General features: G+C 35.1%; 1 protein-coding gene across 6 annotated transcripts in view; it reads left to right on the forward strand.

The window, feature by feature from the left end:
- The window catches only part of LOC140152651 (echinoderm microtubule-associated protein-like 6), a 78,678-nt gene that overhangs the window by 13,935 nt on the left and 40,961 nt on the right, over nucleotides 1–23,782 (forward strand). For all 6 annotated transcript variants that reach the window (XM_072175087.1, XM_072175091.1, XM_072175086.1 and 3 more), the window contains exons 2-6: nucleotides 12,384–12,543; nucleotides 13,496–13,594; nucleotides 19,128–19,382; nucleotides 20,523–20,658; nucleotides 21,420–21,621. In XM_072175087.1, the coding sequence (XP_072031188.1) occupies nucleotides 12,384–12,543; nucleotides 13,496–13,594; nucleotides 19,128–19,382; nucleotides 20,523–20,658; nucleotides 21,420–21,621 (852 nt within the window). The remainder of the gene's footprint in view (nucleotides 1–12,383; nucleotides 12,544–13,495; nucleotides 13,595–19,127; nucleotides 19,383–20,522; nucleotides 20,659–21,419; nucleotides 21,622–23,782) is intronic.

The following is a 23,782-nucleotide window of genomic DNA, read 5'->3' on the forward strand; positions in this document are numbered from 1 at the left end:
TCAGCTCTTTGGGATATACCAAGTCATGCTAAATAGAATTAGGCCATTGGAACAATTTCAATTTGGTTTGCAATAAAAAAGAAAAGAAAAATGATAGCAAAAGTTATTTTCAGAACCACAAGGTCAACATCATAATTATGCAGTGACTAGATAAGATAATGTTTCCTTAACTAAGCCTTAATTACTGGATAAAGTGACTCTTCTTGTGGATAGGAGAATATCCACCAAGAAATTGCAATCAAATGCCAAAATACCAGCAGGTGGTTTCTGAATTAGCTCACTTACAAAATTCCTGGAACTTGCTCCAATGATTCTAGGACACATAATAATGTAGGAAGATAAAAGTGCATTTTTGTTAAGTGCAGTGAAATACGATTTGCACTTGAGAGTGACAAAAGTTGCAAAACTATGGATTAAATGTAACAAATGCTAAGAGGGAAATGTGGTTTGAACTTTGAACTTGGCAGTTGTACATAATTAGCCAATAAGGAGGGAAATACAGCACAGATCCTGGAAAAGAAATTGTTTCCAGGATCTCTGTGTGAAGCCGGGTTTGTAGCAACCCTAAGAGTAACAGCCTATAGGGATAGATCTCCATATGAGTATAGATAGTGGAAATAAGCATGTAAGTTGGCTGGCCATATTAAAGCAGTAATTGACGCTACCTCCATTCACGCAGCAGGATATAAGCGCTATTGTTTTACCTGACCATATTCAGGTCATAGGAAATTCCATAACCTCTTTCAGAAAAGTTCATTTTTTCCCTGTTTTTGGTTATGTGTGCAATTCTCAGTTTTAGAAACACTCAGTGAGCTACTTTTTGGTTGTGACGTCAACTGGTCTAATAGTCAATTTCCTTAAATTAAATTATAAATGCCCTAAAATTTGTGATATTTGTCAAGATTCTCATACCCTAGACATAATCCTGGGATCTGAAAGGTTATCAAAATTGTTTCCATTATTTTTGACATTTTGAATATTTAACATGCGCACTACTATGAGCTCTTACGGATTCTGATAACATACATCGTCAGCCTGCTACGCTAATTGCCTACATCATTTTTTGTTATTTTGAGAACAAAATGTGGTTCAGGCATGCATTTAAACATTTATTCACCAATCTTTGCACAAGAACAAATGATAATGATACAAATGAAAGGAAATAATCCTAAATAATTAGGGTGATTATATTTGCTTGAATCACATTTTGTTCTTTATTCTCAAAAATGACTTGGGCAATTTGCGTAGCAGGCTACCGACAGATAACATGCAGATACCATTTCATTTCATTTCATTTCACTCACTCATTTAAACTTCCCTCACAAACAAACTCACTATTGCTATTTAATTATGTTCAGAATTTCTGGCAAACTAACGCTAATGTATCGATCGTCATTTAAAACATTTTGCAGGCACAACTAAAGTTTAAACCAACCATGAACAGATCCAGAGTCATCCAAGTCTGATATAGCCGATTTAAATACTGGTAGCTGAAAGCAGTAGTTTTGTTATTGATTTCACACAAGTGATATTAAATGGCCCATACCTTCCTACTTCCTTGCATATTTCTGACAAATTTGACTTTCTTCCAACTCTTTCAGTGCTCAATCAATCTAATCTGGCTAGAAAGAAGAAAGCGATATTGGCATTAAATTCCTATGTATTGTGGGGCCGTTTTGGCAAGTTTTGGTGTAGCTGAAATCTGACCTGTTGGGATTATTTTTTGTGCTTACAAAATATTGATTCAAATGTGCTACTGAAATTTAAAAAACAAAATAAATATTGAGAATAAAATTTAAAAAAAAATTTATTTAGTAAAACATTTAAAAAATATTGTTAAGCACAAAAACAATTTTCCTGATAGGGCAGAGTTCAGCTGTATCACAAGTTGCCTTAAATAGTCCCACAATAAATTGGGATTTTGTAATGCTGATATCGCTTATCGCGTAGGACTTGTGGTCTTGGTCTTTATTCCAAACAGCTCTTCTAAACCCTTCTAGGAACTTCAGGGAAAGCTTTTTAAAACTATTTAACTCATTTCTAAAGACAAGCATCGCATCACTCTGTACTTGCCCGATATGGTTTTACCTCCCTGCTTGTGAGTAGCGTTTGCAACCATCAATATGTATACACCGCAAGCCATGCAAGTCATCAGCAATCAATTAAGATCCCAGACATCAAGGAAATCTTCAATCGTATTAACAATTGACAATCTAAATCTTGCATTAACACTCTATTTGCCTACGCTACAACTTCAATTTTAAACATATGGCAATTACAAGATATCAGAGTAGAGGCACTGTCATAGCACTGTCAATTTTGCAAATGATTATGTGAGTGTAATATATGCTTTGGGGGGACATTGCCAAATTATGAGGTTTTTTGTTCTTTCATGCTGGTGGATTTCCAGGTCATTGGACTTGATCATTAGAAAAGATACTGACTAGGTCGTGGAATAATGTCTCATCAAAGATTTTTAATTCTTTTTTAATGACGATTTTTACAGATTTGTTAAAAAAAAATCAATGTTTTTCACTTAAAATTAATATTTTATAGAAAGACTAGTCTTAAATTAATTATCTAATAAGTATCCAGCAGTCAAAATTGACAAATGTCCCTAATGGAAGAAGCATTTAATAATATTTGAGGGGACTTTTAAAAACAGAAGGTTAAAAAAATAAAGAATACGACCGACCGACCCAACTTTCCAATTTTTCCCACTTGAGGGCAACACAACAATATTTTTTTTGCCTTGTGTATATTCATTTAAAAAACATGTTTGCAGGAAGGTTGAAATAATTATTTAAAAAACAAAACAATAACCACCAAAGGGACAACAACAAACAAACAAAAATGCTCATTGTGAAATATGAAAACAAGTCATCATAATAATGAAGTTGAAAAGCAATTTTCTTAGTTTGCAAAGTTAGTAAAGGACAGCAAAGGACATTTATAATGAACTTTTGAAAGTGTGTTCCCAGTGGTCATACAAAATGTTTAGGATTAATGTTTCTTTCTAAGATACTTTTTGTACATTCCATCTATATTGATATGCATAAGTGACTGGGGACAAATTACACAGAAAATGCAACCATCAAATTCATCTCAACCCTGAATGACCTATTCACATAACGTGCAGAACATTTCAAAGTGATTCTGTCAAAGAACATTAATTATCATTTCATAAAATGTGCAAAAATACCTGTGAAAGGTGTAATGCTGTAAAAAATATATTCTGGAAATATTTCCACAGTATGGTAGACAGGTATGTGGGTATGTCCCGGGTGGGTGGGTGGGGATAGTGTAAGGGGCATAGTACCAGGTCAAATTTGTTCAATTCAGAATGCATCCTAAAGCAGAGCTATTTTCTAACCCTAACCCCAACTCTATTTGATTCTCTCATCTGAACTCTAACCCTGCCTCATCTTTGAATTTGGCAATTAAAGCATACCCATTTCTACCATGCATTTTAATTTTATTTGCACATTTTTGTATAATTCATGTGTATATTTTTATAGCCTAATACTAGATGGTAATATTAGTTTATTTAATATTTCATATTGATAAACAAATTTCTTGATTGTCCCAAATTTGCATGTACATGCAGACCACTACTCTAACTGGTGACAAAGCTTAACGTTTGCAGTGCATTTAAAAAGGAAATATATAAGTGCAGTACTTTGGTAGATATTATGCTGAAAGGCAGGTAGGTCAGACAGTAGAATCAGCCTATATAAGGCAATATTTCGAGATAACATCACACAGCTTTATGGGCAGATTTAGGTTTGCGGCAAAAGGAAGTAAAAAAATTATTCATTTTAGATGACAATCTGCAAAGTTAAGTCAGTAATTGTTTGCAAATGAAAATGGCAAAGGTTAAGAGACACAAGACTGAGGACATAGGCTTGAGATGATTTGCTATCCCGAGGCCTACAATTTTTGTTTAATACTTTATTATTATTCAGTCTATAATGCAAAGAAATTACAGAAATATCTGATATAATTCTAACATTATTGACAATTCCTCAAACTAATACACACCCAGTCCATCTCACCCCATGTACACCCCACATACACCTACCCTGACAGATTGCCTTGCACACACAACCCAGTGGACAAAATTGGTTGCAATTTGGTTGTATTGACGTCAAAACAACAAAGTCATTGGTTGACCAATGAAAGTTTGAAAAATGTTATAGTGACATCAATAACATCATACTAATGCGTCCATGCCGATGTCAACAATGTTGTGGTAATGTTGTTATAACGTTAAAATGATGTTGAACGTTTCGGATTTTGAAAATTATGAGAATCAAAATGGGAATTCACATCAAAACAAATTTCCAACCCTGCCCCAGATGGAGGTACTTCAACCATGCTTTCAATCCAGCACCCAGCATTTTCAAGGGGCTTTTCCTTTCGATACAATCTAGCCTTATTCCCAGTGGCTGTTCCACATTTGAGTTTTAAGTAAGGATTTCCATGGTGTTAAAAATGTGTCTGATTTGTTCATTTATGACAGTTTTTACTAAGTGTGAACATGTCTCTCAATTTGACTTGTCATTGCCAATAGAGCTTTATCTATATCCTTTACTCTGTCGTACACTTACAATTTGAGTTAATACTGTTGTGTGTGTAGAAATTCAGCGAATTCTTAGTACATGGGATTATTGACTTGCTCATGTGTAATGATTTCACCGAATTGTTTGATGTTTTATGAATTAAACTTTTGACTTCAGACTTTGTAACTTTACCCATGGCCAGTATGTTACCCCTGGCCAGTGGGTGTCACTGACTAGCCTTTATTTGTGACTTGTGCAACAGAACTTAACTGATATCAGTGAGTAACTGATACAACAGTATACCTGCATAATTTTGGGCTAAAATATTTTCCTGGTATTCTTTTACATGTTGACCCAGTTTAGAGTGGAGTTGTTTAAAAAGACCAATTTCCTTTTTCATGACCTTAGTATTTGACATTCATTGTGCAAACATGAAAGAAGCAGTGACAATTGAATTTGCTTGGGTTGCATAAAAAGACACAAAACATGAAAAAACCCAGGCACTCTTGGATCTGTGAACAGGTATAAAAGTTTGTATGGAGTGTAAAATAACAAACCCACGTGTACGCCAGGGAATGCAGCATGACTCAATGGGTAATGCCTGTCTAAGGAACAAAAGGTTTGAATGGGATTAGGGACACCTAGTACTATTTTACAAGTTTGCGTAGTATGGTGTATTATTGGGAAAAAATAATATTGCACAATTTTACCACTGTCAAGGTTCTGTATTACAGGTGGGTAATGGGGTGTAAGTCAAGGCTGGTAATTGTTGTTTGGTGTTGGAACAGAAAAGAGCAAGAATTGGTTTAGGTGGGAACATGGATTAAACCCGATGGTGGCTGAGTGGTTAAGGCGTTATGCTGTTGGCCAGGAGAATATGATCAGCGAGCTCCATTCTCTTTCTTTCCCAAAATGTCGGGAGTCCTGCAATTATGTTCACTTACTTTGCAGAATATAATTGTAGAATTTCTTTTCACCCCCATACACTGCAAACCATGTACAGGTATATGTGTGCGAAGTCTTGTGGTTCGGAAATCACATAAAGCTGTTGGTCCTGTATACAGGAAGAGTCATCCATGCGCACACTACTGAACCAAACAGCAGAAAACATCAATGCACAAAGCATCTGCACATGATGTGATTGCATCATCATGCAAACAGTCATATGGGCACAGAAAGGTCGGCCAAGTAAGACCCCCGTGGCAAGGTATGGCCGTGGGTGTGTCTGGCACCCGAGGACTCCCTTGTTCAAAACCGCACTCTCTTCTTCTTTCTTTCTTCCTTCCGTCTCTCCTTCATGCTTGCCAAAATAGGCCTGGGGCATCAGGGTTAAGTGTCAGCTATTTGAAAAGAGAAGGGGGTACCATCCCCGGTTCTGATAACTGCAATTAATCCTAGGTTCTAGGATCGTGAATTGGTCAACTCTGCACGTAAAGCCTGTGCGATATTGAGATACAGCACATTTATAGGAAGGAGAAGAGAAAAAAAGGAAATTGAGGAAGAAATTGAAGGAAAAGCGAGGTAGAGCGAGTGGCGCAGTGGTAGTTCCCTCGCCTTGTACCACTGAGGTCCCGGGTTCAAGCCCCGGCTGTGCCCAAGGACTGTATGTGCATTTGGTTTATCCTGATTCCATGCTCGCTCTCGCAGGTTATCCAGTTTCTTCCTGCTTTAAAAAATCGGTGATTAGTTGTTCGGTTTTCAAAAACTTCCTTCACCCAATGGAATTTGGGGAGCTGCACAGATAATTGGTGGATGTTACAATCTAAGTGCAGATAGGTCTGCGCCAGGTTCGGCTGCAACTGGCCTGATTGTGATGTCAATTCACCATGGCAGCGAAATTACAGCGCTTTGAATCCTTCAAGATCTAGCTGGAAAAAGGCTCTATAGACCTAAATCCAATATTTATTTATTTAAAAGGAAAATACCGAAATGTAGAAGAAAGGTCTAGTATTATATATTCACTGGAATACATAAATATCTCAAAAAATGTTATTACCCCCCTTTAAATAATGGCCTTTATTAAAAAACGGGCTATTGTATTACAAATCTGTAAAATGCATTGGAAGCATAATTCATTTCTGCACATTTGTGTGGGGCTTATATACAGTTATGAAATCATGAATTGATGATACACTGTTAAATGTAAGTCACTGCTGCATCTTAATAAGGGGGTAATATTGAGGTGGGAGAAGGTTGTAGTTCATTTGACAACGCAGTAAAAGACATTTTAAAAGTAATTCTAATAACTAAGTATATGTAGTAGTACATGTAGGTATGATCTGCATAATTCTTGTTAAATTTTGGACCCCCCCTAATATTTCCGGGAAGTAGACCTAAAATGGCGAGCTATCCCTGTACTGGTAGGTACTCCTTGGATCCCAACTCTTTAAATGTGCAGAGCTACCTGAAATGCATGAGAGGGTGGAACTAACATTACTCATATCAATGATATGTGCAAATTTATTTATCATTAAAAAAGAAAATCAAATCCTATAATCTATCTGTAATCCAAAGTTCAAGTTCACTGAATATGTTTGGCCACCTTCATTGGTACGCACTGATCTTCATTGTCATCAATATCTACATGGTGATCTATTTGACACTTAACAAAATTTTTACAATTACACATGAAGTTGTGAAATTAAACTTGTTTTTGTAAATACCTTTTATTTTGTATTGTATGTTGGTAAAGAAGTCCACTGTTATGAACGTGAGCATCAGTGGGACCCACCTTCATAAGATTGAGTCATCAATAGTTTCTTTTCATGTTCATAGAACCAGTGCCAATATATGCTTGGTTACACATTATTGGGAATTCTCACGTCCCTACCAGGTTCCAGCATGGTGTATTTGTGCACATGTCTTCTTCAGAACTATAAATGCACTGGAATTTTAACAGTGCCAGCAAGGGAAAGACTTTCAAATGATTGAGTGATTGGAATGATCATTTGATTCATCACAAATGTATTTTTGATTAGATCATAGACCCTGGAAATAGAATTTCCAGGGTCTATGATTAGATGCAATGGTAATAAACTCCCAAGATTTCTAAAAGTTTGCGGACCAAAATCTATGTGAATAGGTAATTCAGTATCTAAATGCATAATTTTTCACATATTGGAAGTATGTGTATGTATTGGGGGGAGGGGGGTATTAAGTGCACATTTTTGATGATCAATTTAAATAGATCCATTTATGTATTTAGACAGAGTGTCTGTATTTAGAGGGTTATATAAATATCCCTACCTAGGGGATGGGATGGCCAATGGAGTTACCAATAGAATTAAATCAAATGGGAGCAAACCGCCGCAACATAAGCAGATGTAATACCTCTGGGTCCCCCTCACCCATATTAACCCAGGGTTCAATCAAATGAATTTTACTATTACTGAAGCTTACTCTTATTAAGCCTTCAGGAATCAGTGTGCACCCTATGGAACTTGACGTGACAACATTTTGTCCAAAATGAAACTAAAGTTGGTTGCATAAAAGGGAAAAATCCACAGACTGTACACACCATTCGCAACCAGTCAAAGTCCTTGTGTTTTGTATGCTGTGAATTCTCGCATATTCATGAGGGCTGATTGTTCGATTGTGCGACACCAGCGTTGTATACGAGCTTTGCGTGTCTTGGCGTTTGCGCAAAAGAATGTAAAAATATGCAGTACGTGCGTAGCAGTTTCGCCTGTCACATTTCATGAAACAATCTGCCCTCATTATCGGGTGATGCTGAGACTTTGACTGTTTGGTGTTTGTTATCTCTTTCGTCCGTGGAAAAATCATACTGGTACAATCGACTAGGAACACCAAAGTTTGTATTTCACATATTAAGTGGGGTTCCCCAGGTTTATCGCTCATCTTTTCCTGGACAAAGTACAGCATGAGCGATATGCGACTCCATCTACATTGTATCGTAAGGGATGCCAATTTTCAGGCAATTGCCTGATTTTATGCTTTTTGTTAGTCCCAATTTTCATACTTTTATTTATTTTCAGCTAGTTTTGAGGCCTTATTCATGTAGCATAAAATTATGCATTTTTTCAGGGTTTTCCTGCAAAGTCACTTCAGGCCACAAGGAAGACAAAGTGTGCCAATTTTTTCCAGGATTACAGATTGAAGATTACCATCACCCACTCTCTAAATTGTTGCGTTTTCCACACGGAATAGTGTTAATCATGTTAATATTATGTTAGATCTTTGTTCATGACATAAAAACTCAAGTATGTAATGCATCAACCTGTAGGCCTACAGATCACACTGATAATTTATTTATCAATAGGCAACACCCTGCACATTGAATTCAGCAATAATGTATTGATGATAATGACTCAACTCTGCAAATTAATGCCATCTGTTTCTAACAATAAACCTAAATATTTTGAATTTGTTGTTGAATGCCTAAAATTACACAATATTTTGTACCAAAACATAGTTTGTAACGTTAAAAAGTGAGCTGTTGTAAACTGCTTACCCCTAATTTCAATGTTTTAGGGGCCTGACAAATATAGTTTGTCTGAATTTAGGGGCCTGACAAACATAGTTTGTCTGAATTTAACAGGCTATAATGACAAAGAAAGAAAAAATTCAAGTAAATTTTGAACTATTTTAATTCTGAAAGTTTTGGTGAGGGTTCATTTTGCAAATTCGATTTTCATCTTCAATTTAGTCCGCTATCCAGTATGACTTTAGATTTGGTATCCTTTTCATTTATTCAGTTTCAAGGTGTAGTGACGCACGTTCATAATATCTATGTTGCATTACAAAGTACTGTAAACTTATGATTCATTATCATCTCAATATCAAATAAAATATCGGAATATATATTATGTGTAACATCAGCTGCATACACACCCACAGTAATTAAAACCCAATACAAAGAGTCACCCCAATAAAGAAATCAATGAAAAGTATGTAATGATATCATTGTTACGCTAAATTATCAACTTTACATGAAGCATGTCAGTACTTCCCACGTGCACATGGGACTGAGAGGTAAACTTGAATGAAATACTATCAAACACCCACCGGTCCTAGCCAGCCCACGTGCATGTGATGGTTGTAGTACATAGTAAGGAAGGTGCCCTGATCAACTTTCATAGCAAGATGGTGAATCATACACATTTCTCTTGTTCTCCATGGTATTGTGTGTTTTGTACAGGGAATTGGCACCTATTGATTTTTTTTTCAAGCCCCCACCCCCATTTCTCCATATTTGTTTTGCATATAAAATGTAGGCCTACTTAAGTCCTGTATACTCACATTGTGGTGAGTAAAGACGGGACAATGTCAATAGTGAGGCATATAGAATGGTATCCCTTTAAACTGTACCTGTTCATGTAGACCGTTTAGGCCCCTAACAGTCAATTTTGAGTTTCCCGTCACATAATTTCTGAAAACAAGTGAGGTAACTTTTTCATTATTCATTATTTGTCTGCCTTTCATTATATGACCAAGACACATGTAAAATGTGTTGTTATTTGCCGCTCACTCACTTAAAGATGGATGTTTAGCCCAAATGAGATTCAAAAGTACAAAGAGTCTGCAAGGTTGACAGCAAAATGTATGTTTTGATTTTGATTTTTCCACAAAACATAAAGGGATATTCATAATTTTTTTTGCAAATATAACCAGTTTTCATTGATATTTTTTGGAAAATCACAATAATGAATAAACAACAACAACAACAAAACCACATTTTTATAGCGCCTTACGCATACACCTCAAGGCGCTGAACAAAAGTAAGACAAAACCAATACATTACTAAAAACCCCTTAATACCTTTAAATCATACAGATTACACAAAAAATATATATGAAATACATACTGGCATTAATTAAAAGTACACAAGATAATATGAATTCAAGTGAGGGTCTGAAAATGAAGTGAAGGCGGGTGACAGGAAACTCAAAATCGAGTATCCTTGGCCTTACATCACTAAACTGAAATGTTTTCTATTTTGCAAACCGGATCTACTTAGTGTATCCATATTGCTGTATTGCGTTTTGAAGTTAAGTAGGTTTATTTATGTATGGAACAAATTAGCAATACTTCTGCCATTTAAATTTAAAAATAGATACATAGTGCTGGAAAGGGGATGGTTCAACTATTCCACATATGGTCAGTTATTATGGTCAAGTATTATAGCTGTAATTTGAAATAATTGTTTTCTGATGACAATTGCATCATCTAGATGCAGAATAAAAGTGAAGATTACCAGTGTACATGGCCATTAAAAATTAAAATTAGTATTATTACTGCAGATTTTAGACTTTTGACGCCAGAAGCACTTCGGTATAAATTTGTTGGGAGTTGCAAATTGTACAAATAATACAGGATGTACGTGAAATGTCAGTAATCCAGTAAACTTTTAAGACGGTCACTCTTGTGAAAATTTGTAAAGTAAAAAAATGCATGTTAAATTTTTGAGTGATTTATTTTACTCAAAGCAAATCAAACCTTAAGCTTATAGTACAGAGTGTCCCACTGTCCGGGTTAGAAAAAGTTGGAAATTTGGGAACATCATTCCTGGGCGATCTTTGGGGATATTCCTTCAAATTATCAAAATCCACATTTTTCCAGTCCATATAATTTAGTTATAATATTGATAGGACTCTATATGGTTTTAACTATACTATGTAAGAGTCAATACGGACATAGTAAAGAATTAATTATATCTGCGAATCCTCTCCTGGTTATTAATAGAACTGACCATTTTAACCATAAAAACAAGCGACTCTATCCTCATATTAATGAAGGCATATTTTATGTTCCACGAATTGAAATTGATGAGGCCACAAGATGTTTTATCAGTGCTCAGGCTTAAAACCGAATACATATTCTTTATTCATTATGAAAAAACAAAACAGTTGGGATTTGATTTTATGCCTTATTCCAGCTAAAAGCTGAATCACATTGTGGATTTAGCACTGAGAAATTAATGCCTTTGAGAGTATCACTTGCTAGGAGAGAGGAGATATTAAAAATGAATCCATTACTTAGTTATTTAGTATTTGCATAATTTAATGCTCCATCCAGATATAAATTTGGCTTAAATGCCAAATATGATGCTATTTGACGCAGTAAAGTAGACACCTTACTTTGAAAGTCTTGCATCCAAAATGCCACCTGAGAATTGCATGCAAATAATGAAATCGGGTTGGTTTAGAAAGCAATATGTGTAGTATGTGTTCAGTAAAATAAGAGATGCAGTTTTAATCATGATTATTGGACAGAAATGTTTTTTTAGCAAGGAATTCTAATATTTTGTATAAAATCTATCAAGTTAGTACAATCTTTAGAATAGAAAAAGCTGATGTGAGACACCAGTTATCCCGGTTTGATACAGGTCGCTGAACTGACTAATTGAATGGTAATAGGTAAACTATAGTACTGCACAAAATAATTATACTACATGTACACATTCTGCATCATGTGCAAGTATATGCCAAAATGATATAAATTTAGTTGAAATTTAGAAATCAAATATATTGTGTCATAAATGTCACTTGCCCATGCACTCTGAATTACCTTTGATAGAACAGGTGTCTTCGTGTTTCTTTGTTGTTTATTGTTGTTTATTGAGTCAGAGGAATCTTTATATTTTTGTATGACTTTCAGTCAAGCAGGTGAACTTTAAGTCAAAACTGGCAAACAAACAAAGTAATTACTTGGTCCACTGCAACCTTTTATGGAACCAAAGAAAGATACATATACATAGATCAGTTGTAGTTCTTAGAAATGTAAAAAATGTAAAATATCTATGTTCAATAGTTGGGTTGTCACACATTCACCGATGTTGTTTGTTTCTATTCTATTTGACAGTTTGGCATTACATCCAGAGAAGACACTAGTAGCAACAGGTCAGGTTGGCAAAGATCCCTACATATGTATCTGGGACTCCTTTAATGTACAGACAGTATCTATACTCAAAGATGGACATTCACATGGTATTGGTGTGCTGGCATTCAATAAGGATGGCACCGTAAGTTACATAACCTTGTTATTCTAAAATTGAAGAAAATAGCAGACATGTTAATTTTTGTCATTGATTACCATTTTAAAGCAACATGTATCTAACGAGAGAAAAGCTGGTGATTTAGGGATCGGATAGCGATGTTTGCACAGTATTTTTATAGGACCTGAGAGCACATTAGACACACTAAATTTTAGGTCTTTTGGGAAAAAATGTATATCTTCAATATGAAAGGTCAACATATTCAAATGATGGTAGGCTTTTCCTCCCAGCTACATACACTGAAAGTACATATCATTAGACTTATATAGTTAACTTTGAGGACTGTTAAATTTTAAAAATATCAATTTTAATAATTTGCCATAAAATGTAGGCCCAATATTATATCGCAAATTAAAAAAAAATCATAAATTATTTGATATCATTATCAAAAGGACATTCCTCGTATTCACAATGCAATTTGGTGTATCTGACGTGTTCACAGGTCCCTCAAAAATACTGTGCAAACATTGCTATTAGGGCCCTTAAGGAATAGGTTTTTGTTTACCTTTAACTTAATGAACAAATAAAAAAGAAGCCTGTAATCAGAAATTAGTTTCCCCCTGGACTTTCTAACTTGCAGTCTAGGTATGGCACCCCTTCCCCTGTCAGTGCACCTTTTGCTGATATTATCTGGTACAAAAATGTCATATGCAATTATGCATATATGTCAAATCACATTAAACCTATGAGCATTGTAAAATAATGGCTGGCATTTGCTCACAATGCTTATAATTATGTAATTGTGAATTACAATATTGTTTTGGAAAATGTCCATTTTGACTGACATAAATAATAAGTGCCCAATAGAGAAATGACTATTGTTATTGAGTTGGATAATTTTCATAGCACATAATAATCATCATGGTTTCCAAAATTGATTGGCTCTTTTTTCCCCCCATTAATTGCTTTTGTTTTTCAGCGTTTGGTGTCTGTTGGCTTGGATCCTCAGAATATCATCAATGTTTGGGATTGGAAGAGAGGTAAAATTCTGTCCACTGTCACAGGACATACACAAAGGGTAAGCAATTCAAAGAAGGTGTACAAAACTGTGTTATGGCCTACTAGCACTTGATTTGAAATTTTGTCTGTAATCAATAATATTTATTAATAAAAATATTATAATTTGAATTACCATAGATACACATTACAAAAATAATGTTCATACAAGTGAATCAGTAAATGGTAATTCAGGAAAGGAAAATAGACTAGAAAGTCCTTTCCTTCCGTGTTACAAGAACAAACATTTGAAAACACATTTAATAACAGCAAGGTAAAAAAAATGTGGACATGCAGATGCTAAATTGCATGTTATAAAATGAGGCACAATGAAAGTATGTTTCACTCCATTAAGGTGGAATCCCCCCGGTTTGGGTGATCTGGAATCAAAAGCTTGTATAGGTAAACTTAGTGAATGAAACTTCCCATAACTAGGTGGCATGTATACCTTGAATGTATACCTTCAAATCCAATACTTAGATTGTTGGTCATATCACCCGTTGCCATAGGTAACGGCTGCCATATGGTTTGGTGAATTTCAAAGGTAGAGGCCTTTGGTACATGATATCTCAAAAAGTATTTTAGCAATAGAAATGAAATTTTGGGAATGTGTTCTTCATAGGCAGGACTCGAATCTGAACTAGAATTATGATAATCATGTGATGTCTTGGGGTCTACCGGGAGGTCAAAGGTCAAATTCAAAATTTAATAATTATTGTTGTATGCTATTTTGATGTTGCCATAGCAACAACATAGTTCCCAAGCTTGGAATTAAAAACTTCTAGTCTAATTTATAGCCCTGCATATCAGCAACACTCAGTTCAAATTTGAAGTCCATACCTCAAATACTTTTTGAGATATTGTGTTCCGTGTGGACATGCGTTTGCGAAAAAAAGTTTTCAAGATATCAGCAATTTAGTGAATTTTAGTCTAGAAACACTGTTTTTAGGATTTTTAACACTGTTTTACTTTAATTTTGATTTGGAAAAGACACACTTGAATTATCACAAATAATAATGAAGATTTGAGGTCAAAATCTTGATTATTTTTTGAGATATGAATTTTTAAATGGAAAAACGTTAAATATCGCAGCTTGAGAAAACAATAAAATACATAAGAATTAATTTAAAAAAAATTGCCTCACGAAGTTACATTTTTGAATATAACTTTTGAATGGAAGCTCCGATTGTTGCCAAACAAAAAGCAAAAGAAAGGTATTTCTTTCCTTAATTCCAATTTGTAAAGTTAATTTTTTTTACCACAACCGGGGGGATTCCACCTTAAGGTGGTTATGGAGGCATTATAAAAGTACTCTAAGCATGTTTTAAACAGATTAATTGAGTAGAGCAAAGTACACTGATCAATATGCTTTTTGTTTGGAGTCAATCGGACATACGGTTGTCAAAATATATCAATTTATATTTTCTTTGTATCTTATTGTTTTGATCAATAATCAATAAAGTTAATGAGCTAAAATGACTGGATAAGCTCATTAACATATAATTTTTGCCAATATTTTGCTAAAAATCCATGCATAATTGTTCAGGGTACTTTAATTTTGCATACTTTTGCCTGAAACTTGGTCAAAGTGTTTCTAATATGTTCTAATGTATTATATAGTGAAGCCACCCCCTAATTTGCATATTTGCATAATTAATTAGCATTTATGCAAATTAGCTCATTAATTATGCAAATATGCAAATTAGAGGGGGGCTTCACTATATAATACATTAGGACATATTAGAAACACTTTGACCAAGTTTCAGGGCAAAATTATGTAAAATAAAAGTACCCTGAACATTTATGCATTGATTTTTAGCAGAATATTGGCTAAAATTACATATTCATGAGCCTTTGCAGTCATTTTACCTCATTAACTACATTGATTATTGACAAAAACAATAGGATACAAAGAAAATATAAATTGATGTATTATGGAAACCGTATGTCCGATTTGCTCCAAACAAAAGGCATATTGATTAGTGTACTTTACCCTACTCAATTACTCTGTTTAAAACATGCTCAAAGCATTTTCTAATTTCTAGAAAATGCATCCAATACCACCTTAAAGGGCCGTATTGACCACCCCAACTACACACACCAGGGAGGTGTTCATAATTGGATAATATACGATCTAGTATAAGGAATTTGACAACTTGTAAACAGGTTTGAATCTTAGAAATAGAAAAGAGGTCAATAGGGTCAAATTTTATGGGTACTATTGGTGACAGATATGGTGCTTGGCTGGCCTGGTCACCAATTACGGCTCTTTAAGTCTGATTAATAATAACCTACTATTGTGTTAAGGCGAGTGGGATGAAATAGCCATATTTTCCAGTTTTAGACATTTAAATTCTTAATATAAATACCTTTCCATCACATTTTTATCTTTTCATAGGTCAGGCCATTCTTGAGTTATTACCAATAATATATATCATATGAATACAAAAAAGAGAACCTTGGGATCACCTTAATTAGAATCCATACCATTCCTCTCATGTGTCAGCTTTATTTGTTTTAATATTTGATTGCAAAGACTGCTAGGTCTTACTCCCCTCCGACCCACCTTAAAGATGCATGTATATTATTTGCAATTGTTTTAGTACAGATTCAGTCTCTCTTCCTCATCTCATAATATGTAACCAAAGAATTTTTTAAAGGCATAGTTGCTCTAACTCTATGGGCATAGTAAACAATTGAAAGTGATTTGTTGTGAGATAAGAAAATCACATCACAGCTTGTACAATTACTAGTATTTATATCCCCTAGAATAATATTTGCAATGTCACAAACAGAAAGTATATACATATATATTATTTACAGATATTTACAGATATCCATATAAGATTATTGACTTTTGAAAGTTGCAATTTCCTTATATTATTTGGACTTTTGTGGATTCTAAACATAATTTTGTTTGAAAATTTGCTTTACAGTTATTACCTGATATTTATATTCACTTAGAAAATGTTACAAACAGAAAGTATTATATTTACAGATGAAATGTTATTTGACTTTATAGCAATTTCTCTCTATTTTTGGACTGAATGGATACATAACATATGCATTTGTTTTAAAATTTGCTTTACATTTATGACCCCATGACTGCAAAAAGAGTATGATAGGTGCCTCATGAAAACTACACTCTTTTTGCAGTGTGAAGTATTGACTTGCAGGTTGCCTGCAAGGAATCCTTTCAAAATGTTCTTTTGCATGTTGTTTTAAGAAGGGAAGTAGTAAGAATGGGATATGTAGGCTACATGTCAATGTTGCAAATGGCAGCTCTTGCAATTGAACAATGATATGTATTTGAATTCTCTATTCTCAAAACTATACCCAATACCCAAGTGACATCTCTATAGATCAAGGAGAAAAGGATGTGTATAATGTTAGGGATTCAAGTGTTGAAATACAGGTGAACCTGTTTTGTCGTTAATGGAATAGGGAAAGCACAAAATGAAGTGACAAAGTATTTTGTGGTGAAAAGCCAGATAATTATTCACCATTGTCGTAATCTTACACCTACTTGACTTTACATTAGATGAGGTTCTGACAGCGATTCTATCTGTCTGTCTAGCTTATTAAAAACCAAGTATTGTTGGTACAAGAATCTCTAGAGGCCTTGTAACGGCAAGGAAAATAGACCTCGCCTTGAGGTTATGTGGATCGTGTCTAGGAATGCTTTAATAATATTCGACCGATACCTGTGAATTCTTTTTTTTTTTACTTGGTGGTTCATGGTTAAAGTTAAGTATAGCTTGGTTGGTAGATGATGTTAATTCCCTGGGTTATTTGGCATTGGTCCACTTCATGTGTTGAGAATATTGGTTTTTCAGGGCACACAACACTTAAAATTATCCCATGTGGGAATATCACTAAATAATTAAATTCTAATCTACCAAAGAATCAAGTCTTTCAGGAAGAGCTTTGGATGAAATACATGTACATGTAGGTCAGCTTATGGTAGTGTTAATGTACATTGCAAGAATAACTTGGTTGATGTGAAAAGCATTTTTTTTTGCTGAACCATGAAATGGTATCAGCCTATATGAGTGTATCTTACTTACTTCGTTACTTTCAGACTGACTAACCATGTGGTCTAAAATGGGCATATCTCGAAATGCCAATACGGTATGACCCCGCAAGTGGTGTCAAATGAAAGAGAAAAAAATAAAGAATATAATAAAAATATTTTCCCACCTGGGGGTGGCACTCATAATAAGCCCTGGGTCAATATTCTTATGGGTTCTTTTTATATCTCAAAATGCCAAGAAGGTATGTACCCCGAGTGGTGTCAAATGAAAGAGAACAACAAAGTAAAGAATATAATAAAAATAATTTCCCCACCTGGGGTCACACTCATCATAAGACCAGGGTCAATATTCCTATTTTGGGTCCTTTTCATATCTCGAAATGCCAAGGCGTGACCCCCTGAGTGGTGTCAAATGATAGACAAAAAAGTAAAGAATATAATTAAAATAATTTCCCAAATGGGGGTGACACTCCTCAAAAGACCTGGGGCAATAATTGTGGGTTCTTTTCATATATCTTGAACTGCCAAGAAAGTATGACCCCCTGAGTGGTGTCAAATCAAAGAGAAAAAAAGTACAGAATAATGAATATAATAAAAATAATTTCCCCACTGGGGGTGACACTTCCTTATAAGACTTAGGTCAATATTCCTATTTTGGGTCCTTTTCACATACCTTCCAAGAAGGTATGAACGCCCAGGTGACAAATGGTATACCACAATATACTGCCAAAGCCCCATGGATCAGCTTTGGTGCGGTAACCGCTCTAGTTTCAAAATATTTATGCCTTGATATGAGAGTAGAACCAAAAATGTCCAAAAACTTGTGCAGAAAAAAAAAGGTTTATGAAGAAGTGTTGATCTATTTGGTTTAAATGTGTATTATGATAATGATTTGTTTGGAGTTTGGTAGTTTGCAGCAATTAACCTATAATTCTGGCTTTAATCTATTAGGAAACTGAGAAGGACACATGTTTTGGAAACCGGGAAAGAAAACAGATATTCACCCTTTTCAGGGTTATCCCTTAATATGACCTATACTACATTCAACCTGATTAGTGCCCTTCCCCTAATAAGCACTCCTATAGAATATTTCAGATGACACTTGTCTATGGGCTTCTCTTTTCAATGTTTCTTTGCAACTAGATTTTATCAAATGCCTGAATAAAATTACTTCCTAAACCTTCCTGTTTAGGATTATGATGATTTTGACTTCAGATTTTTTGAATTTTTATGCATGCAAACTTTAAACTTTCATTTCATTTCTTGATTTAATAAGTGCCCCTGAAAATGACTGACTTAAACGCCCAGGTTTGTAGAAAATGTGATACCCTATGATGCACATTAGCAATCTCCCTCCCACCTCAAAGGGAAAGAAATTCTATCAACCCCCATCCCCCATGACATGCATTTACAATCTCTTACCTAAAAATGAAGAAAATCATAGTCTTACAACTGTTTATTTAAATGTGGCATCCAGATTTCTGTAAAAAAATAAACCTGTATATATTTTGTTTTTCTGTAGATTTTTGATTGTCAGTTCAACCCCTTCAAAGAAAACTGCCTTGTGAGCTGCGGTGTAAAACACATCAAATTTTGGGGATTATGCGGCAATTCCATGACTGCCAAGAAGGGGATTTTTGGCAAGGCAGGGGAAATACAGACTATATTGTGCCTTTCTTTTGCACCAAATGATGTGACATACTCTGGAACACTAAGTGGTGATGTTTATGTATGGAGTGGGAACAACTTGCAAAGAGTCATACAAAATGCACATGGGGTAAGTAATCATTGAACAGATTAATTTGAAACAAAAACACTTAGAAAGAAGTGTGAAAGTAAGACATTTTGTTGCTCTTCCTGTGAATCCACAATAATGAATTCCAATTAAGAGGCAGAGGTGATGTACAAGTGGATGAAGAGTGCTTGGCCCTATTTATCTAATTTGCCGATCACTCAATTGAGACGTGGTCAAACCAAGGAATGTTGTCCACATATCTATCTACTACCCAAATGTAGGTGTCCATGCTGTCAATATTGATATAAAATTGGATCGATTGAGCCCACATATTGGTCTCGCAATGAGTTTTAATAATATTGGACTCTACTTCGTCTAGTCCAAAATTTTAAAACTCATAGCGAGACAAATAAATATTGGGCGTAAAGCATCCAATTTTATCATTGTTATGTTTTGGATACAATATTTTCTCACACTTGGATTTATCAAAGCATAATGATGGATAGAAGAGGTTTCTGCTGTGAATGTGTCTTGACAACTATTTAGTAAGACGCAGTGATTTAAGTAGTAGCTTTTACAATAACTTTGGGCCCTACTGCAATTATGACAAGAATGTTATTAAATAGCAATCAACGAGGGTTACAGGAAAACATTGAAGTTAAATTTGATATGTAATTGCAGCACTTGATGGGTGCATTAGAGAATGATAATGTTTGAAGCATCAGAAAAGGGAAAAGCAATGAACAAGAAAAATACTTATCCCGAAGAGAGAAAACATTATTTTGTTATTAAGCACTTAAAAATAGGAATTAATGAGAAAGGAATATATGTATACTGTACAAGTGCTGGTATCAGATTTCTGCATTGAGATGGAGAAGAGGAAAATAATATGTGGACTGCCATGAAAATTTGAAGTGTGTCAGTTGAATTCAATATTTTTTGTTTCACTAAAGTTGTCAGTTTTTTGGCTATTTTTGCTTCAGAATCACAGTTATGATCATGATCATCTTTGAATGAAATAAAAAAGTAAATAATTAAGGAGTTCCTTTAACAGTTGTTCATATACCTATTTTTTTTGTAAACAGCTAAAATTCTCTGAAAGGAAAAGAGAGAAATGGCACATGATATGGTACCACTTAGTCAAGGTTATTATATTTTTTTAAAAACAATGTTACCTTTCAGGCTGGTATCTTTACCATGGACATGTCAGATGAAGGTTATTCTACCGGAAGTAGAGATGGATGCGTGCGTCTTTGGGATACCACATTTGCTCCAGTCGTCAGAATAAACTTAGCAGACAGCGATGTAGGTTACAGAGGTATGTTATTATGGACTAAAATGTGTGGATTTAGTTAATTCTGGGATATATGTACATGTGAACCTTAGAGATCAGCTGTGTTAGAAACAAATGGCATAGCGTGATTGGTTTGATTGTTTTGAGTCGTGTGTAGTTTACTCTACAGTCCTACGATTGTGGGATGCACTTGTTGCTTTCAAATGTACATGTTGTGTCCGAGAATCAAATACATGAACAGTTAGTGTGAAAATGGGTCAAGAAAGGATAATTTCATGACATTACTCAAATCCTCAATATCTGTCTTCTACAAAGCTGGTTTGATATGACCTACATACCGTATTTCCCATTTACCGTATAGTCGCCCCTCAAATAAATGCCCCAAGCACTTTTTTCAACCAAGATGTTTCAAAAATGCCGATATTTCCATGCTATCTTGTGTAGTCAGCTTACCAAGTTGTACACATGTCAATAAATCAGGCGGAAACCGGGAAGTGAACCAGAAGTCAGTGTTTCTAGTTCATATTAGTCAATTCAGCATGAGTTTTAAGCTTACCTAATGATTTTAATGGGAATTATGGATCTAAAATGACCACTAATAAAATAAATGCTTCCAAGGAAATATGGTAATTCTGTCTGTGTAGAGTTTGCTAGCAAACTATTGGCCAGATATAGGAGTTTTGCTCCTTAATTTATTTTGGGGGGGGGGGGGAAGTATACAGAAGGTGTTTATAATCATGGTGAATTCAGGTTTACATTCTAACCATATGTTTATTGATTCTCAGGTCTTTCAATACGAAGTGCTCACCGACGAGGCGACCGTGTCCTCGTTGGTACACAGGACAGTGAAATCATAGAGGTGTTTATCAGGGAACCAGATAAACCAAGAATCCTAGTACAAGGCCATGCAGAAGGAGAGCTGTGGGCTCTTACTGTACACCCCAAGAAACCTATCTTTGCCACAGGGAGTGATGATCAAACAGTCAGGTATGAAAGCTGTTCATTGGAGTCATGCACCATATTTGTTCCATTAAAGGAAACAGCCCGACGATTTTTTAAAAGGACATTGTACAGCGTGTCCCAAAAGTAACTTAACATTGTGAATTGGCCATATCTCAAATATTTCCTACTTCATACCAAAATGGAGAACATATTCATATAGATTGATCTTTTAGAATTATTCTGATACCAAAAACAGCATTATTGATGACCCTTTGACCTTACTGTGCGATTGTACATATGTGTGTATCAAACCCACAAAAGCAAGCTCATGTGTTCTTTGTTCAAGAACATGAATGATGTACTTCCCTGAACAATAGAGTTGGTTCACTCACGCGCACGCTACATTTATGTATGAACATTCATGGATTACATGGCTTAGCGTAAGCGTGACTGCTGTTTTAGATTATAATTAGGATAATATTGACAATATTAAACTTTACTTTAAAACAGTTGAAGTGAAGATGAATTTCCTATAGATCAACGGATTCAGGTCGTATGGTTCTCTGCCGAGACAAAGTCGGACAAACTCACTGAAGCAATGTTTAAGGAACAGTTTAATGTAAATTATGCACTACCCAGCCGAAATACAATCCAGCAACTAGTGCTGAAATTCCTATCAACGATCTGTTCATGATCTACTTCGGGCAGGACGTGGAAGAACAGAAAGATCGGCTACAAACATTGATGTCATACGAAGGCGGTGGCGAAAAGCCCAAGGCGATCAGTACGTCGACTTTCAATGGAGAACAACGTACCGCGTACAACTGTTCATCGAATCCTCAGAAAAGATCTTAAGTAGTTTCTATAAAAAAAACCAGAAAAAACAGAAAGTGAAGATTACGCATTGAAAACAACCAAACAAACAATCAAACAAACACAGCCAAATTAAACAAAACAGCTTTTAAAATGATAACACGTTATATCGTGTTCACGTCTCAAATGACGAGACTTATTTTGCGTTTATAAAAGTGGGTTTGACGGTACGATAGATATCCATTAATTTCATGCCAAAGGGTTATGACCACATAGGCATGTTTGGTATCATAACATTTCTAAAAGAATTATCTATATACTGTGCAATTTCTGTAACAACACTATTAACCTAACGCAAGTTATGGCAAATTCACAATGTTAAGGGACTTTTGGGACACCCGGTAGTACTTGCCTTTCTAGTTACATTGACAATATTGTTAGAATCGAACACTTTTGCTAATTAGTGTAATTAATTAATTAAAGTCATCAGTGGAAGTCACCATGTTTTGATACATGGGCTGTAGTGACGTTACATTGCACATATTGGGCGAGCGCTTAGGTTGTGTGATAAGCGATATTGGCAACACGGAAATCAGTGCGAAATGGAACAAGAAAATTGAAAACAACGTACATGTGCAGCCATGACTGTTTCAAAATAACCCGCCAAATTCATGCAGGTAACTCTGAGGTCATACATTGAATTGGTTTGAATGAGGAATATTACGGGAACCAGCTCCGTTTGTTAGAAGTCGCACATGAGTGAAGTGGATAACCACCATAGGAAAAACTAGCATTGCCCACTCTGCTGTATCGATAGATAGTTCCATCTTTGATACATGTGTGGTTGAATCCTGCACATAATGATGGAGGATCATTATGTAGGATCATGTGTAGTAAAGTCGCTTATAGGAGCATGGGCGGTAAATTGAACGAATATGGTAATTACTGATGACCATGGTTGATGTCACAGACTTTGTTCCTAGGACAAAGTTTTGTTGAAAACATATTTGGAAAGTCCCAACTGCAAAAATGGAGAACTATAAATTGGGAGATTCTCAGTTTGAAATTAATAAACTGGGAAATTCCCTGTTTCAATTTTTAAAAAGGAGAAAAATTATACCACACCAGAAAAGGGCTCTATTTTGATGCAAGGGTTGCCAATAATAATACATGTACCACCAAAATGTTTTTGAAACAAAGGGTTGATTCCCTAAAAAAGTGCAATCTATATAGCCCAGTGAAGAGCAGTAATTTCATACATTGTATGTTGGATTAGCTTGTAAGAAGCAATGTTTGTTCAAGATCATCGTCTATACTACCAATCATTGAGATGAAACCGTGCATGTCGCAATAATAGTTCAGCTGACACTAAGTTGTCATTGTTGGTATCAGA

The sequence above is a fragment of the Amphiura filiformis genome, chromosome 5, assembly GCF_039555335.1.
Source record: "Amphiura filiformis chromosome 5, Afil_fr2py, whole genome shotgun sequence".
In the NCBI taxonomy this organism is placed as follows: domain Eukaryota; kingdom Metazoa; phylum Echinodermata; class Ophiuroidea; order Amphilepidida; family Amphiuridae; genus Amphiura; species Amphiura filiformis.